Source organism: Triticum aestivum, chromosome 2A, assembly GCF_018294505.1.
Source record: "Triticum aestivum cultivar Chinese Spring chromosome 2A, IWGSC CS RefSeq v2.1, whole genome shotgun sequence".
NCBI classification, from domain to species: domain Eukaryota; kingdom Viridiplantae; phylum Streptophyta; class Magnoliopsida; order Poales; family Poaceae; genus Triticum; species Triticum aestivum.
This window is the reverse complement of record NC_057797.1, coordinates 66,415,014-66,434,367: the sequence shown is the minus strand read 5'-3', so window position 1 is coordinate 66,434,367 and position 19,354 is coordinate 66,415,014. Positions and strand designations below refer to the sequence as shown.

The window sequence follows — 19,354 nt, the reverse complement described above, 5'->3', positions numbered from 1 at the left end:
ATCGATTTGAGATAACCTTGGATGCAATTTTATACAACACGTTGCAAAGACTAATGGGCCGAAATTGTGACAAGAGGGTAGGGTTTTTTACCTTCGGGATCAGAACCAATATGGTCTCATTTATGCATTCTGCTGATTCTGTACCCATAACAATTCTCAACACCGCCCTAGTCACCTCTTCGCCACAGACATCCCAATGACACTGGAAAAAATGCGCCGGAAAGCCATCGGGCCCCGGGGCCTTTAAAAGGAACATCTGAAAATGCGCATTCTTCACCTCTTGCGAATTGTACGGAGCATTTAACTTATCATTCATATCAGATGTGACCCTGCATGGCACTGTATTAAGAACCCGGTCCATATCATTGACTCCCTCAGACGTATATAGGTTTTTATAAAAGGTTGTAGCCAATTCTTCCATTTACACGCCATCGCAAAAAAAAAATCTTCCATTTCCACCTCGTCAGTTGTTAACTGACCATCCGGGCGTTGCAGATTTTTAATTTGATTTTTACGGCGCCTTCTGCTCGCCCTAAGGTGAAAATAATAGGAATTTTTGTCGCCATGCTGCAGCCATTCCAGACGGGCCCGTTGGCGCCACAGCAGTTCTTCTCGGTGGTAGAGGTCCACCAGGCGCTCTTTTATTTTTAGTTCCCTGTGCGCGGGTCCCGTTCGTCCTGGGATCCCCCGCAGCCTATCCAGCTCCGTCTGCAGCTGGCGTATCTCGCCCCTGACAGAACCAAAATGCGTCCGATCCCAAGCAGATAGGTTCCCCGCCAATTGCTGCAGCTTTCCATGCATGTCTGCAACCGAGTCTGCAGGTTTCTCCTTCCAACCCGTGCCTACACAATTAAACAAGTCTGGCTCTCTTTCCCACATCAGCTCATACTTAAAAGCTTTGGGTGCTCTCCTGCATGCCTGGACGTCTTGATATTTTAGCAAGATGGGGATGTGATCGGATATAGCTGCTCTTTTGTGCTCAAGTGCATGCAATGGGAACGCCATACACCATGCAGTATTAGCCACACATCTGTCTAGCCGAACTCGAGTAAACGAGCCCCCTGTAACCTTTTTCTCAAATGTCCATCCCTTGCCTGTATAGCCGATATCTGTCAGTCCGCATGTGTCCAAAGCATCGCGGAACGCATCCATTTGGGCCTGGCTACGCTGGCCTACTCCATCATGCTCATGTGCGTGAAGCACTTCATTAAAATCGCCGATAACAGCCCAGGGGAGATTGCTATTGCTTGCAATGCCTCGGAGCATATCCCAAGTTTTGTACCTCTCCGGAACCTGCGCTTCTCCATAAACAAAGGTCACCCGTGTTCTAGTATCTACTAGATCATCAACCAGCACATCAATATGATACTCCAAGTAACCAGCAATTTCTACCTTTATTGAATTATTCCAAAAAATTCCAAGACCACCACTCCTACCAGTGCTACTAACTGCAAAACTATTATCAAAGTTTAAGGTGCTAGACAAACTCTCTACTCGAGTTCCCTCGATCTGGGTTTCTAAGATGCAGAGGATCGAGGGGGCAAACTGCCTCGCCATATCGCGAAGCTCTCGAACTGTCGCCGGTTTGCCAGCGCCACAACAGTTCCAAGCTAGGACACTCATTGGGCCCGGCGGCGCCCGTCGCTAGGGCCCGCCAAACTTGGTTTTGCAGCAACACTGGTTCCCTCCTTGCCTTCACTGGCCTTGACCCTTTTTGGTTCCCGCTTTGGGGGAGGGCTGACCGAATTCACACCTGCTGGCACAATCGCTAGGTGGTTGTCATTAAGGTCAGCCGGGGACTGATCCTTCAAAATCAGTGTAGCATCTCTGTCACTCCTTTTTCTGTTTCCATCCAGCATCTCTATGTCAGCAACCATAGCAGGGTCGCTTGCGTGAATAGTTCCAAACTCCTCCACATCCCTCTCTCTCCCGGTCCTTGCACTGGCTCGGCCAGCACGGCCTCTTCCTCCCCTTCGTCCGCGCCCGCCACTAGGGCCAGCACCTGTCCTCATAGCCCATGATGCACGGAGGTCTTTGAAGAACAGTTTTTTTGGTGCGTGTATACCATCACCGTGTTCCTTGAAAACGTGGCCAAGATGCCCGCACACTGCACACCAATCAGGGAGTTTTTCATACTTGACTATAGATTTGGCGCTCACCATCTCTGATCATTGAGACCGCATTCTTTAACGGTTGAAAGACATTGACCTTGACCCGCACACGGTACAAGTTGCCCGCAAAGTCCTGAGATTGTGGTTCCGTGAAGATAACCTCACCCACCTTGCCTGCGAGAGCTGTGACGAGATGGGCATACTTGTCTGGGACGTCATGGATCTGAACCCAAATGTCCATTGTATCCAGGGCTACCATGGACGGCTGAGTGACCCCATCATACGGTGATATGACTGCGTTTCCGCGGAAGTTCCATGGGCCGTCCTGCATGACCCGCTCCCAATCCCCCAAACAGGAAAATTGCACCGTGTAAAGATTGTCTTCCAGAGGGCGGAACTTGCAATCATGCACTAGATCCCAGGCCACTCGCATGTTCTTGAAGAACCAGAAGTGGCTATAGGGCTTGTTGATGTGGACACGGGCTACGGCGATCCATCTCACCGCCTCTGGAGGTGCCTCTTTCTCGTCGTAGACGATGTCGTCCAAGTCTTCCTCGCGAAGTCCAAGCTCCGCCATCATCTTTGCTATCTCTCCAGCGGGATTTCCTCCAGGCGCCCTTGCCGTCGAGGAGCTGCCCGCTGCCATAACTCTGGAACCCTAACCCGACTTTAGATCCAATCGGGTGTTGCAGGGGCCCTAACTCCCTTCTCACGGTTGAGGAGTCGACCTAGGTCCCGCAGTGACAAAGGGTCACCCCGAGATCGGCCCGAGTCAAGACCAGAGGTGTGATCGGGGGAGGGAAGGAAAAGCTCGACGGCGGCGACAGAATCGCCCCGGGAGAAGAAACCCCTAGCAGAAAACGCATGTACGCGCAGTTTTTCGGATTAATGCATTTACGCTGTATGAAAACCTCACCGGCCGGCCCTGCGCTCGCGTAAGGCAACAAATAGGGGCGCCCGCGGGGAACCAAACTCGGGGCCCATATACCTTGCGTTCTGCGAGACCTAGGGAAAACCCTCCCTGAATGGGAGGGCGAATTGGGCCAGCCCAGGCGTGCGAGAGGCCGTTTTTTGCTTCTTCTTTTTTACTTTTTATGTGTTCGCTTTTGCTTTATTTTTTAATTTGTTTATATTATATTATGTATATATACATATATATATATATATATATACATTTTAAAAAAATACAACAAATATTAGCTAAGCATTAGAAAAATGTTAAATGTGTATAGAGAAAATGTGTATACATATATGAAAAATGTATAAAAAACATGTGTCCGAAAAGAAGATCTTGTATTTTAAAAAATGTTAATCAGGCATTTAGAATAAATGTTGAACATGTATTTGAAAAACGTTAATCAAGCATTTGAAAAATGTTAACATGTCTAGAGAAAACGTTGACCATCTATTAAAAAAATGCCAAAAACTTTAATCATGTATATAAATATATTAATCAAGCATTTGAAAAAAATGTTGAACAAGTATTTGAAAAGGGTTAATCAAGCAATTGAAAAATATTAAATTTATATAGGACTTGTTTACCATGTATTAAAAATGATGATTTTTTATCATGTATATAAAAATGTGAAACAAGCATGAAAAAATATTGAACAAGTATTTGTAACAGGTTAATCAAGCATTAGAAAAATGTTAAATTTGTTTAAAAAATGTTGACCATGTGTTAAAAACATGGTAATATTGCATTAAAAACTGTTAATCAACAATTTAAAAAATGTTCGATTTGCATATAAAAAATGTTGACCATTTTAGAATATGTTAATATTATATTTGAAAAAATGTTAATAAAGAATTTGAAAAAGTTTAGAAGTGTATATTTAAAAATGTTGACCATGTTTTCAAAAAACTATTAACACACAAAAAATATTATATTTGAAAAATGTTAATCAATCATTTGAAAAATGTTAATCAATCATTTGAAAAATGTTGAAAATGTGTATAAAAATATTTACCTAAATTTATACGAAAAAATGTGAATTAGAAAAATGTTGTTGACATAAACGAAAAATGCAGAATGGTAACCAACAGAATGAAAGGAAACAAAAAATGAAAACTGAAAAAGAAACAAAATAAATCAAAGAAAAAATAAAATGAATAAAACTAAAGAAACAAATGAAAAGAACGGAGAAGAAAAAAAGAAAAGAAACGAAAAAACACCCGGAGAAAACCGACTTGACTCACTTCAAGTATTCTCGTCTCCTTTTTTTTTGAATGTTTTTATTGCTTACCACATGTGTCATATGGTAGGTCTCACCCCCTTTACTTAAGACGAACAATAGCTCCAGGGATCGATCCCTCATGCTCTCCTTTTCCCTTCCCTTTTTCTTTAATTCTGCACGAAATGGACCAGCCCGATTACTGTAGCCGCTTCAGTGAGGCTGAACTCAGTGCGGAACTTGACCCAAAACCTATTTTTACTCAGCCAGGCTGAACTGGGCCGCAAACGCAGCTGGCCCACAAATGATCTAGTCCGAAACGAAGGCCCGTTGTAGCCCAAGAATATAGCACTATACAACTCCTGCTATTTCTCAAGGAAAAAAAACATACAACTCCTGCTCTGCGGTGGGCGGTTGGCATCTCCCCTCGCCTAGGGTTATCCCGAGCCGCCGTCAAGCGGGCACGGACGGAACGCCGCCGCCCTCGAAGAAGGACAAGGTGAGGCCCTCGCTCCGCCGCTTGGCTGCTGCCCTCTTTCTCTCCTCGCGTCCTAGGCAGGGTCTGATGTGCCGGACTGATTGATTGGCTCGATTTTCAGGGGCTCGTTAACCTCCCCCAACTCTATCCAAGGCAGCTGATTTTCTTGATCCGTTGTTAATAGCAGAACAATAATTGTTCTGCGAGTGGAAGAGCGTCCGTTTACAGGGATTTCGAAAGACGGACGGGGTGGTTGATTTTGTAGGCCGTGAGATGATCCTTTTTACAGGCTGCAATCCCCTCCTCCACCAGCAATAGCAAACGTGTGGATGTGGATTTACCACGCGGTCGAACATACTCGTAAATTATAGTCCGTCTTCTCCAGCGTAAATCATTGTGTCAACGCGGTCGTCAGGCTGTTGTCTGTACGATTCGGTTTCATCTCAGAGAGAGAGGGAGAGAGGGGGAGAGAGGGGGAGAGGGAGGGAGAGGGAGAGGGAGGGAGGGAGAGGGAGCGAGAGAGAGAGAGAGAGAGAGAAGGCATACTGGACTCGGAGGAGGTTATTATTCGGTTTCATCCAACAGAGGTCGGAGATTCTCTACTTCAGATTCTGGTCGGACCGATTTAGAGCATCGTCATCATCTCGTCCTCTCTGAATAAATAGAGACCAGAGCTCCCTACATAAAAGATGGGCTGTTCAGGGCTCCCTGGACTCGGAGGTTATTATCCATGGAGTCAGATAGTGCGCGCGCCGCCATGTAAGTTCTTCTTTGCTACCTGCTCTGCCTACTCCTATATACTGAAGTTCCAAATAAATGATCTTACACATCACAAAAAATGCAGTGTTCTTGCTAGAGATGATGCAACGATTACTTATGCTTAGAACCTTCTATTCTTTGCATGTTGACCTGACTGTATCCATGGATGATATATATTCTTGTTGCAGAAAGGCGAGGAAGATAGGCTCAGCGCGTTGACCGATGACATTTTAATCTCTATCTTGGGGAGAGTCGACCTTGCCATGGCAGCAAGGACTAGCGTTTTGTCAACGCGGTGGAGAAACTTGTCGTGGCTACTTCCTGATCTCAAACTTCATGTCACGGACTTCCTTAGTGCCCCATGTACAGGGGCTGCACACACTGATCAAGCAATGGCGTCTCTGACAAGAGCCACTAGCAGCTTCTTGGCTCAGCCCCGCAGGGAACACACCATCTCAACACTATGCCTCAAGCTTTACCTCATGGGCAACTATTCGCGTGACATTGGCCTGCTAGTTAGCAATGCCATTGACAGCGAGATGCTAAAAGATTTGGAACTTGCCATTTTAACTGAGAAGGAGGTCAAGGACTCCGACAACGAGGTTATGTTACGGCAAGCTCGGGATGTGGATGGATTTTTCAGTGAGTACCCTAGTGTTCTTCGCTGCCTCACAAGGCTTCATCTACATAATGTTTGCTTCGCCGAACGCGACATGAATCACCTCCTGTTTGATTGTTGCAAGCAATTGCTGCACCTTCGTCTGGACCACTGTGACACCGGGGACTTATCTGTATGGAAGATCAATGCGCCACATTCGAATCTCAGAGTTCTAGAAGTCTACTTGTCATTGAAAAGAGCTGAGGTGCTCTGCCTTCCAAAACTAGAGCGGGTCCGTTGGCAGGTACTGAGGGGCCACAATTCTGTCTTGCACCTGAGAACGAGTGTAGGAGGCATCAACACCGATGTGCTTGGTGAGCTCATGCTTAACAGGATCACGGTCAATGCTGAGTGCCTCAGTGCTGTCGGAGAGCAGAGGGGTCGGTGTAGCAGTGGAAACACCAAAATCCTGAAGAAGCCATCGTAGCCAAGTAATTTCTGCAGTCACGGACGCCATAGCTCGCAGCTCAGCCTCAGCACTGGAGCGAGATACAACATTCTGCTTCTTGGTCTTCCAGGCAATCAGGGAGGAGCCAAGAAAAACACAATAGGCAGAGAGAGAGCGGCGATCAGTGGGATCGCTGGCCCAGGTAGCATCACAGTAGGCCTGAAGCTGAAGAGAGCTGGAGCGAGGGAAGAATAAGCGACGAGTCACGGTACCACGAAGGTAACGAAGAACACGAAGAAGGTGACTGTAGTGAAGTTGAGTGGGAGCAGAGACAAACTGACTTAGAATGTGCACAGCATAAGAAATGTCAGGACGAGTGATGCCTAGATAGACAAGGCTCCCAACAAGATGGCGGTAGCGTGTGGGATCTGCAAGGGGTTCACCCTCACCAGGACGAAGATGGAGACCAAACTCCATAGGAGTGTCAACCGTGCGCTGATCAGTGAGGCAGGCACGAGTGAGAAGATCTTGGATGTACTTCTCTTGAGAGAGATAAATACCCTTAGGGGAAGAAATGATCTCAAGTCCAAGAAAGTAGCGAAGAGAACCCAAATCAGTCATCAAGAATTGCTCATGTAGACGTTTCTTCACAAAATCAATGAATTGGTGGTCAGCCCCTGTGATAATCATGTCATCAACATAGAGTAGTAAAAGGGTGCGACCGCAAGGAGAAGTGTGAATAAACAGAGCAGGATCATGAACACTAGCAGAGCACCCGATCCTTGTGATGACGGCGGAGAAACGCTCAAACTAGGTACGAGGAGCTTGTTTCAGCCCGTAAAGAGCGTGCCGAAGGCGACAGACAGTGCCATCAGAGACAGTATAGCCAGGAGGCGGCTGCATATAGACCACTTCCCGCAGCTCACCATTCAAGAAGGCATTCTTGACATCTAATTGAGAGATGGACCACTGTCGAACAGCAGCAACAGCCAAAAGAGTGCGAACAGTGGTCATGTGAGCAACAGGAGCAGAAGTCTCATCATAGTCACGACCATACTCCTGCTGGAAGCCACGCGCAACAAGACGAGCTTTGTAGCGCACGAGAGAACCATTTGAATGTGTCTTAACCTTGTAGACCCATTTGCAAGTGATGGGTCTAACACCTGTAGGCAGGGGTACAAGGTCCCAAGTGCCTGTGCGCTCAAGAGCATGAATTTCCTCTGCCATAGCATGCTGCCATTCAGAATGAGCAGCAACCTCACGATATGTAGACGGCTCAACAAGAGTGGTAGCAGCAGCAACATAGTATGCAGGAGGCTGGAGAGTGTGGCGATCACGCAGATTATACCGAGGAGCAGGAGGGGTAGGTGGTTTTGAAGGAATGGGACCCAACAGGGAAGGAGTGGAAGTGGAAGTGGGCGCATCCGAGGGAGAAGGGTGCCGAGCACGACGGGAGTAGACAAAAGGAAGCGGAGAGAGAGGGGAAGTGGAAGGTGGCGCATCAGAGGGAGAAGGGTGTTGAGCACAACGGGAGTAGGTAAAAGGAAAAGGAGAGAGAGTGGATGGCTCAACCCGAGTAGGAGAGTCAGGAATAGAAACCTCATCCTGTGTAAGCTGAAGCTCATGAGCAGACACAGGTGAAAGGCTAGGAGTGGACCTACCAGGTGACGATAAAGGTGAAGAATCAGGTAGAGTCAAAAAAGAGAGAGGCTCGACTAACGACTCGGTTGTGGCAGTAGAAGAATGACGAGGGTAGAAGGAGCGAGACTCATCAAAAGTGACATCTTTGGAGATTCTCAGTCTTCGAGCAATAGGGTCCCAGCAACGGTAACCTTTGTGCTCCAAACTGTAGCCAAGGAAAACACATTCAACAGATTGAGCAGTCAATTTGGTGCGTTCATGAGGGTGGAGAAGAACAAAACAGGCACAACCAAACAGGCGTAGACCACTATAATCAGCTGGACCATCACCTAGATGATCAACTGGTATCCCTCCCTGAAGAGCAACAGAAGGCTGAATATTAATGAGATAAACAGCGGTAGAGACAGCCTCAGCCCAAAAGTGCGGGGGAACAGCAGAAGATAAAAGAAGAGCACGAGCAGTCTCAAGGACGTGACGATGTTTGCGTTCAGCCACCCCATTTTGAGCGTGTGCACCAGGACAGGAATACTGAGGAAGGGTACCCTGTTCAGCAAGGAAACCACGAAGCGCACGAGATAAGTACTCGCCAGCCGAATCAGCATGAAAAACTCGAACAGAGGAATCATACTGAGTGCGAACCATGGTAGCAAACGACTTGTAAATTTGAAGCACTTGACTATGAGATGACATAAAGTAGATCCAAGTGTGGCGAGAAAAATCATCAATGAAAATTATATAATATTTGTGACCCCCTTTCGAAACAAAGGGGGCAGGACCCCATACATCAGAGTGAACAAGTTCAAAAGGTCGTTGAGAAACAGAATTACTAGAGGGATATGGAAGTTGTATCTGCTTGCCAAGCTTACAACCCATACAAGTTAGTGAACTATCACCAGATACAGACCCTAGAACACCACTCCTAACCAAAGAAGACAAGCGGGAGCCACAAATGTGACCCAATCGATGATGCCACTGAGCGAAGGATGTGGTGGAGGTGGCAGCTGAAGCAAAAGGGGTGGTGATGTCCGACTGGCTAGAGGACGCAGCGGAAGGAAGGCGCAGCCAATCGAGCTCCCAAAGGCGCTGAGAGTCATGGCGCCGAGGACCGATCCCAACCAGAGTCCCCGTACGACGATCCTGAACACAACAAGAGTCAGAATCCAGAATAACACGACAACCCAAGTCAGTAAGTTGACCAGCAGATAGAAGTTGCATAGTCAGTTTAGGAACATGAGAAACGGCAGGGGCATGAAAAGAAGACGTGGAAAGAGTCCCTCTTGCGGCAACAGAAAGAGAAGTGCCATCTGCAGTCTGAACTGTAAGAGGAGAAGGCACGGAATTGACAGCACAAAGATGATCTCTGTGTGGTGTCATGTGAAAGGAGGCCCCATAATCAAGAATCCAGGGCAAAGATGTACCTGACGAAGAGTGCGGTGGTGGACCAGACGTCTGACCAGCAGAACCAGCAGAACCTGAGGATGGTGCAGAAGCAGTAAGGCGGCGCAGCAAGGTGAGCATCTCCTGGTGAACCTTCTCAAGGGAGCCCTCACGAAAATTAGAGGAGCCTCCCGAGTCCTTTTGAGGACGGCCACCACGGCGACCCTGTTTCCTCCTCTTGATGCACTCCGTGATCATGTGACCATCCTGCTTGCAGTAGTTGCAGAAAGCACTAGTGGAGGTTGCTGCCACCTGTGTAGAAGAGGGCACACCAGGCAGCGGTGGTGGAACGCGGGCAGCCAGGACAGCTGAAGAGGATGGCAATAAGCCCGTGCTCCGTAGGCGCACCTCCTCAGATCGCACCTCAGCAAGGGCCTCCAGAGTAGAGAGCCGAGGATGGCGTGCCAATAGCTGAGCACGACTCTGCTCGAACTCCGGCCGGAGGCGAGTGAGGAAGTCGTAGAGGCGACGAACCTCCAGCTTAGCTTGTTGCCGCACACAACACTGACATCTGCGACAAACATCAGCTCCCAGAGAGTCCAATTGGCGCCACACCGCCGACATCTCCTTGTAGAAATCATCCACAGTAGCATCTCCCTGTTGTAGTTGTTGCTCTTGACGAACAACAGAGAGATACATGGCATCCCCTGTAGACTCATAGCGATGGCGAAGGTGCTCCCACATCTGATATGCAGTGGTAAGGGCCACCACATCCATGGTGAGATCAACATCCATGCTGTTCACCAAGATAGAAGAGGCTCGAGCATCATCATTTGTCCATTGCTTGTATAAGTGGAGTTGATTCTGATACTCTTCAGTGGCCTCTTCAAAAGCATCTAGCATCTCACGTTGCTTGGTTTCATCGGCATCAACAGGGAAGGCCAACTCAGCTAGAGGAGTGGGCAGCAGGGGACAAGGCAGAGCACCAGAGAGGTGCTCCCTGCAGCTTCATGTGCTGCACCCAGTCCCTGTAGTTCTGTCCGTTGAAGATAACAGGACATCGTGGGACTGGGACAGCACCGGTGGTGGTGGAGGGCGCCATTGCAGCAGAGCAGCAACAGCAGCTCATTGAAGACCAGTAGCAGCAGGAGGCACAGCTTGATGGCAGCAGCAGACCAGGAGGAGAAGAGCAGCAGCAGCCGCACTTTGAAGAGCAGCAGCAGCAGCTCGTTGAAGAAGAGCAGCAGCAGCAGCAGCTCGTTGAAGAAGAGCAGCAGCAGCAGCAGAGAAGAGGAGCAACAGCAGCAGCAGCTCGTTGAAGAGCAGCAGCAGCACGTTGAGGCGGCGGCGCCGGCCGGGAAGGATGGCGGCAGCAGCGGCCTGGAACGGCGGCGGCCTGGACCAGTAGGCGGCAGCAGCTACCAGAAAGAAGAGGGGAGAGGCTCGATGAAGAGAGGAGCGGCGGCCGGCGGCGGCCGCGGCGGCGGCGACCAGAGGCGGCGGCGGCGGCTGGGGAACCTAACCCTAGCTCTTATACCATGTTATGAAGTGAGCCTATATTCCATCGGGCCAACAGGCCAGCACATATACATGAAGGGAAATAAGCAAAGAAGCCCCTATACAATATGATAACTACACACACAGCACAACCCTGTTCTAACAGTTTGAACATCCTACCATAACCCCTTATAATTTTTGTATTGGTGGTTGAATGCAGATGTTTGAACATCCATGCCTGGATGGTGATGAAGCAAGAATAAGATGGTGTGGTGCTCAAAGAGTGGAACCTTCATGGAAGATTCCTGGGTTCATGAGCTGTCTGAGATTCCTGGGTTCTTTCCAAGGGACAGGGATACACAAGAAGCAATAGTCAAGCAACTTAGAGAGATCGTCCAGTCCTCAGCACAGATAATTTTCCGTGGTGGTTCGACACACCCCTCTCGAGCCACCTGGTCATGTATTTATTAGCAAGCAGAGTACAAGAGATCACGTCAGTTTTATTATATTCTGAACTTACAGAATCGTAGGAGATTAATACCCTATGTATCCTTCATTATTTCTCTGTCAATTTTGTCAAAATCTTTAGCTTCCATTTATATAAAATACCGAAGTTGTATAAATATTGATGAGAGTGCTTAGAATTCATCTAGATGAGATATAGTTTGGTCCCATACAGCTGACATCACATTTAGTTGTCTTAGTCCATTTTTTGGTCTACCTTTATGGACCGAGATCTGCTGTGGCCAAGGCACAGCGTACCTTGCCCCCTACCATCCACCGTTGGAATTGATCCAGTGGCCAGCAGCAGTTCACAGTCAAAAGAAACTGAATGAGTGGACAAAGCAACAGAGAACGGAGTGCACTTTCTTCAGGCAGAGAAGAGAGCAGAGCATCGGTTCAGTTAACACAATACTAGCAAACTTGCATCGGTTCAGTTAATTAACACAAATACAGTGCACTGGTGGTTGTATTGAAGTGTTCAGACGTACTCCTTTTTTTGTTGAAGTTTGCTAGTATTAGCCCATGAGTTAACAGGTTCAGGAAAACACAACAACAACAACGGAAAGTTGAACACAATACAAATTCTTTTGCAGGTCTGAACAAACTAATTTTTAAAGCACTTGACATTGAAATTTGTTCTTACATAATCATTCAAGTACATAGAGTTGGCCCTTTTACTAGTACACATAGGCCACAAAAAACTATAGTTAGCCCACAAGTCCAAATTACTATAGTCAACCCTGTCCAAAATACAGTTGACACCGCCCAAAATACTATCTAAAAGCTTGTACATGCTAGAACAGATTTTCATCATAACGGGTAGCTGTCAAGAGCTGCATGTAACTCATTGTCTTGTTGCACTCTTGAAACTCCATATTTGCTCCTTTATTGCGCCCATCCTTCTCCACTCCTGCTTGAGGCTATGCACCATCATGTTTCTTGTGTTGCTGCAATAAAACTTCTAGTAAGTTTAGGAATGGACGGTAACAACACATCATGTACATATTGCTACATACCTTTGCTCTTTGGTTTTTGGATGGAGCAACTTTAGTTGGCTTGCGCTTCCTTTTGAGTAACTTATCAAGCCAAGTTTGTCTTCTCAATTTTTTTATTGAACCTCTTTTTTCTTGAGCTTTGCAGTACTAAGAACCTCATTTGTTTGTTGCATATTTGGGTCAACATTTTCTTTGTCATTGCATGGCTTATACAGCGCATTGGTAGTTGCATTGAGTTTATCCTCTAGTTGTGGACCAACGCAATCAAGTGCATTTTCTAACATCAAACAACATTATAGAGAGTAGGTTATTTTATATGCCAAAGTGTGAAATTCGTGAGACGAATCCTTCTACCGAAGTTGGGCTTCCAAGTTTGGATTTTCTATCACGTTCCTTCCTTGTCTATCGTGTATGCTTCCATTGCATGCTTCTCTAGTCCACCTCTTTAAGATATAATGTGCTGGCAATACTTTTATATTCATCAAATCAAGCACTTTGATACCATGTCCCCACAATATTCCCGTCCTATTGAACATTCCACAACTACATGAAACTGTTTGGGTTAGAGGATCACCAATCATTATGCGCTCCTCCTCGAATTTTAAATCACCATGCAAACTCCCAATAGCAACTGCGAACTTGTTATGTCCATCTAATGCTCCAGTGTATGCAGCCATTGATCTTTCATATTCGCTTTGGAAAGCTTCAAAAATAATTGGAGTGTACTCTTTGCTTGCTAGCACCAACATAGGTGTGTGCATCTTGATTCTTGGCAACTTCTTCCTTGCATCAAATTTAGATTGCAATTCCTTTATTAGTTTTACTTCCACTGTCCTCTCAAAATGCATCAAGAACCGAACAATATGAAAATCTGATTTCAAATGGTTTTTCAATGAATTGTTGAAGCTCTCACTAAGTTGTGTACTTCTCCCAAACTAAACTTGATGACAAGTAAGCTCATGTGCAACTTTTGGCATGATTCCAGAATCATCAGCGGCTTCTATTTCAAAAGCTTGTACTTTGGAAATCTTCCTTTGTGATGCCATCAAGTGGCAAGTTTGTGGCAATTGAAGGTAATGATTGTGTTCTAGCACAATATATGTGACTTCATAATTTTTTGCCACTCGATCCAATGTTATAGTCATCCGAGCTTTGCAATATGTTCTTGTTTCGAATACCCTCATTTTAACAAACAAATCTGCATGACGACACTTCACCATCACACTTGCTTACATTTTTGTTTCTCTTCCTCACATCAAACCATGCACGACCCCCATATGCAACCCAAAACACACAAGCCTAAAAAAACCCTAAAACAATCTAGCCTAAGACAATCAAGCCTAAAAAAACCTAAATATATTTGTAATAACCCTAAATATAGCAAAATAAACAAATGATGAGATGGGATCATATATATGAACACATAGGGTTCATATATATGAACACTTAGGGTTACATATATCTATATTCTATTGTACTCAAAAAACATATTTAGTGCTCTAATGATGAAATGGGCTCATATATATGATGAAATGGGCTCAAGTTGGGGAACGCAGTATTTCAAAAAGTTTCCTACAATCACACAAGATCTATCTAGGAGATGCATAGCAACGAGCGGGGAGAGTGTGTCCACGTACCCTCGTAGAACGAAAGCAGAAGTGTTAAGTAATGCGGTTGATGTAGTCGAACGTCTTCGTGATCCAACTGATCAAGTACCGAACGCACGTCACCTCCACGATCTGCACACGTTCAGCTCAGTGACGTCCCTCGTACTCTTGATCCAGCTGAGGCCGAGGGAGAGTTTCGTCAGCACGACAGCGTGATGACAGTGATGATGAAGTTACCAACGTAGGGCTTCGCCTAAGCACTATAACAATATGACCAAGGTGGAAATCTATGGAGGGGGGCACCGCACACGGCTAAAACAACTGTCAACTTGTGTGTCTATGGGGTGGAGGAGGAGGGGAGGGCCGGCCCTCTCTATGGCGCGCCCAAGGGGGGAGTCCTACTCCCAATAGGAGTAGGTTTCCCCCTTTCCTATTTGGAGTAGGAGAAGAAGGAAGAGGGAGAGGGAGAGAAGGAAAGGGGGGCCGGCCCCCACCCCAATTCGGATTGGGATTGGGGGGGGGGGGGCGCCCTCCACCTGGCCGCCTCCTCCTCTCTTCCACTAAGGCCCATTGACTCCCCGGAGGGTTCCGGTAACCTCCCGATACTGTGGAAAATGCCCGAACTCATCCGGAACCATTCCGCTGTCCAAAGATAGCCTTCCAATATATCGATCTTTATGTTTCGACCATTCTGAGACTCATCGTCATGTCCGTGATCACATTCGGGGCTCCGAACTACCTTCAGTACATCAAAACACATAAACTCATAATACCGATCATCATCGAATGTTAAGCGTGCGGACCCTACAGGTTCGAGAACTATGTAGACATGACTGAGACACATCTCCGGTCAATAACCAATAGCGGAACCTGGATGCTCATATTGGCTCCTACATATTCTACGAAGATCTTTATCGGTCAAACCGCATAACAACATACGTTGTTCCCTTTGTCATCGGTATGTTACTTGCCCGAGATTTGATCGTCGGTATCTCAATACCTAGTTCAATCTCGTTACCGGCAAGTCTCTTTACTCGTTCTGTAATGCATCATCTCGCAACTAACTCATTAGTCACATTGCTTGCAAGGCTTTTAGTGATGTGCATTACCGAGAGGGCCCAGAGATAACTCTCCGATACTCGGAGTGACAAATCCTAATCTCCATCTATGCCAACTCAACAAACACCATCGGAGACACATGTAGAACATCTTTATAATCACCCAGTTACGTTGTGACGTTTGATAGCACACAAGGTGTTCCTCCGGTATTCGGGACTTGCATAATCTCATAGTCAGAGGAACATGTATAAGTCATGAAGAAAGCAATAGCAATAAAACTAAACGATCATTATGATAAGCTAACAGATGGGTCTTGTCCATCACATCATTCTCTAATGATGTGATTCCGTTCATCAAATGACAACACATGTCTATGGCTAGGAAACTTAACCATCTTTGATTAACAAGCTAGTCAAGTAGAGGCATACTAGGGACACTCTGTTTTGTCTATGTATTCACACATGTGTCAAGTTTCCGGTTAATAAAATTTTAGCATGAATAATAAACATTTATCATGATATAAGGAAATATAAATAACAACTTTATTATTGCCTCTAGGGCATATTTCCTTCAGTCTCCCACTTGCACTAGAGTCAATAATCTAGTTCACATCGTCATGCGATTTAACACCAATAGTTCACATCTTTATGTGATTAGTTCACATGTCCATGTGACTAATACCCAAAGGGTTTACTAGAGTCAATAATGTAGTTCACATTGCTATGTGATTAACACCCAAAGAGTGATCATGTTTTGCTTGTGAGAGAAATTTAGTCAACGGGTCTGCCACATTCAGAGCCGTAAGTATTTTGAAAATTTTCTATGTCTACAATGCACTGCACGGAGCTACTCGAGCTAATCGCTCCCACTTTCAATATGTATCCAGATTGAGATTTAGAGTCATCCAAGTCAGTGTCAAAGCTTGCATCAATGTAACCCTTTACGACGAACTTTTTGTCACCTCCATAACCGAGAAACATGTATTTATTCCACTAAGGATAATTTTGACCGTTGTCCAGTGATCCACTCTTGGATCACTGTTGTACCCTTTCGCCAAACTCATGGTGAGGTACACAATAGGTCTGGTACACAACATAGCATATTTTATAGAACCTATGACTGAGGCATAGGGAATGACTTTTCGTTCTCTTTTTCTATTTTCTGCAGTGGTCGGGTTTTGGGTCTTTACTCAACGTCACACCTTGCAACACAGGCAAGAACTCTTTCTTTGACTGTTCCATTTTGAACTACTTCAAAAATCTTTTCAAGGTATGTACTCATTGAAAAAACTTATCAAGCATCTTGATCTATCTCTATAGATCTTGATGCTCAATATGTAAGCAGCTTCACCGAGGTCTTTCTTTGAAACACTCCTTTCAAACACTCCTTTATGCTTTCCAGAAAATTCTACATCATTTCTGATCAATAATATGTCATTCACATATACTTATCAAAAAGGTTGTGGTGCTCCCACTCACTTTCTTGTAAATACAGGCTTCACCACAAGTCTGTATAAAACCATATCCTTTGATCACCTTATCAAAAAGCATATATTCCAACTCCGAGATGCTTGCACCAGTCCATAGATGGATCGCTGGAGCTTGCACATTTTGTTAGCACCTTTAGGATTGACAAAACCTTCTGGTTGCATCATATACAACTCTTCTTTAAGAAATCTATTAATGAATGAAGTTTTGACATCTATTTGCTAGATTTCATAAAATGTGGCAATTTCTAACATGATTCAGACAGACTTAAGCATCGCTACGAGTGAGAAAATCTCATTGTAGTCAACATCTTGAACTTGTCGAAAACATTTTTGTGACAATTTGAGCTATGTAGATAGTAACACTACTATCAACGTCCGTCTTCCTCTTGAAGATCCATTTATTCTCTATGTCTTGCCGATCATCGGGCAAGTCAACCCAAGTCCATACTTTTGTTTTCATACATGGATCCTATCTCAGATTTCATGGCCTCAAGCCATTTTGCGGAATCTGGGCTCATCATCGCTTCCTCATAGTTCGTAGGTTCGTCATGGTCAAGTAACATGACCTTCAGAACAGGATCACCGTACCACTCTGGTGCGGTACCTTACTCTGGTTGACCTACGAGGTTCGGTAGTAACTTGATCTACAGTTTCATGATCATCATCATTAGCTTCCTCATTGATTGGTGTAGGAATCACGAGAACTGATTTCTGTGATGAATTACTTTCCAATTCGGGAGTAGGTACTATTACCTCCTCAAGTTCTACTTTCCTTCCACTCACTTCTTTCGAGATAAACTCCTTCTCTAGAAAGGAACCACTCTTAGCAACAAAGATCTTGCCTTCGGATCTGTGATAGAAGGTGTACCTGATACGTCTCCAACGTATCTATAATTTTTGATTGTTCCATGCTATTATATTATCTATTTTGGATGTTAATGGACTTATTTTTACACTTTTATATTATTTTTGGGACTAACCTATTAACCGGAGGCCCAACCCAAATTGCTGCTTTTTTTGCCTATTTTAGAGTTTCGCCGAAAAGAAATATCAAACGGAGTCCAAATGGAATGAAACCTTCGGGAGCGTTATTTTTGGAACAAACGTGATCTAGGAGACTTAGAGTGGAGATCAAGAATCAATCGAGGAGGCCACGAGGCAGGGGGGCGCGCCCTCCACCCTCGTGGGTCCCTCGTTACTCCACTGGCCTACTTCTTCCTCCTATATATATCCATATACCCCGCAAACATCCAGGAGCACCACGAAAACCTAATTCCACCGCCGCAACATTCTGTACCCAAGAGATCCCATCTTGGGGCCTTTTTCGGAGCTCCGCCGGAGGGGGCATTGATCACGGAGGGCCTCTACATCAAGTCCATGGCCCCTCTGACGATGCGTGAGTAGTTTACTTCAGCCTTTGGGTCCACAGCTAGTAGCTAGATGGCTTCTTCTCTCTCTTTGGATCTCAATACAAAGTTCTCCTCGATTCTCTTGGAGATCTATTCGATGTAATCTTCTTTTGCGGTGTGTTTGTCGAGATCCGATGAATTGTGGGTTTATGATCAAGTTTATCTATGAACAATATTTGAATCTTCTATGAATTCTTTTATGTATGATTGGTTTACCTTTGCAAGTCTCTTGGAATTATCAGTTTTGGTTTGGCCTACTAGATTGATCTTTCTTGCAATGGGAGAAGTGCTTAGCTTTGGGTTCAATCTTGCGGTGCTCGATCCCAGTGACAAAGGGAAACGACACGTATTGTATTGTTGCCATCGATGATAAAAAGATGGGGTTTATATCATATTGCATGAGTTTATCCCTCTATATCATGTCATCTTGCTTAAGGCGTTACTCTGTTCTTATGAACTTAATACTCTAGATGCATGCTGGATAGCGGTCGATATGTGGAGTAATAGTAGTAGATGCAGAATCATTCCAGTCTACTTGTCTCGGACGTGATGCCTATATACATGATCATGCCTGGATATTCTCATAATTATTCGCTTTTCTATCAATTGCTCGACAGTAATTTGTTCACGCACCTTAATACTTATGCTATTTTGAGAGAAGCCACTAGTGAAACCTATGCCCCCCGGATCTATTCTCCATCATACAAGTTTCCAATCTACTTTATTTTGCTATCTTTTACTTTCAATCTATATCATAAAAATACCAAAAATATTTATCTTATTATTACCATCTCTATCAGATCTCACTCTTGCAAGTGGCCGTGAAGGGATTGACAACCCCTTTATCGCGTTGGTTGCGAGGTTCTTATTTGTTTGTGTAGGTACGAGGTGACTCGCGCGTGGTCTCCTACTGGATTGATACCTTGGTTCTCAAAAACTGAGGGAAATACTTACACTGCTTTACTGCACCACCCTTTCCTCTTCAAGGGAAAACCAACGCAGTGCTCAAGAGGTAGTAAGAAGGATTTCTGGCACTGTTGCCGGGGAGATCTACGCCAAGTCAAGACATATCAAGTACCCATCACAACCCTTATCCTTCGCATTACATTATTTGCCATTTGCCTCTCGTTTTCCTCTCCCCCACTTCACCATTCCCATTTTATTCGCCCTCTTTTCCGTTCGCCTTCTTCCCGTATGTATCTTTCTTT

General features: G+C 45.3%; 2 protein-coding genes across 2 annotated transcripts; one reads left to right on the top strand and one right to left on the bottom strand.

Annotated features, from left to right (window-relative positions):
- Window positions 1-4,136: 4,136 nt before the first annotated feature.
- On the top strand, window positions 4,137-7,854 carry LOC123191513 (putative F-box/FBD/LRR-repeat protein At2g05300). The gene is made up of 3 exons (XM_044604219.1): window positions 4,137-4,146; window positions 5,429-5,517; window positions 5,711-7,854. The coding sequence occupies exons 1-3, from the start codon at window positions 4,137-4,139 to the stop codon at window positions 6,605-6,607; spliced, it is 996 nt and encodes a 331-aa protein (XP_044460154.1). The 3' UTR covers window positions 6,608-7,854.
- A 1,073-nt stretch (window positions 7,855-8,927) lies between these two features.
- Window positions 8,928-10,549, bottom strand: LOC123187509 (uncharacterized). Its single transcript, XM_044599379.1, has 2 exons — window positions 9,628-10,549; window positions 8,928-9,346 (listed from the first exon to the last, which is right to left on the bottom strand). The coding sequence occupies exons 1-2, from the start codon at window positions 10,487-10,489 to the stop codon at window positions 9,300-9,302; spliced, it is 909 nt and encodes a 302-aa protein (XP_044455314.1). The 5' UTR covers window positions 10,490-10,549; the 3' UTR covers window positions 8,928-9,299.
- Between the last annotated feature and the right edge of the window lie 8,805 nt (window positions 10,550-19,354).

Excerpts from the sequence above, each read along its gene's own strand:
- LOC123187509 (XM_044599379.1), bottom strand. The coding sequence starts at position 10,489 with ATGCTAGATGCTTTTGAAGAGGCCACTGAAGAGTATCAGAATCAACTC. Across the intron at positions 9,347-9,627 it reads ACCACCGCACTCTTCGTCAG|GATCGTCGTACGGGGACTCT; the intron begins GTACATCTTTGC and ends TGTTGTGTTCAG.
- LOC123191513 (XM_044604219.1), top strand. Across the intron at positions 5,518-5,710 it reads AGTCAGATAGTGCGCGCGCC|AAAGGCGAGGAAGATAGGCT; the intron begins GCCATGTAAGTT and ends TTCTTGTTGCAG.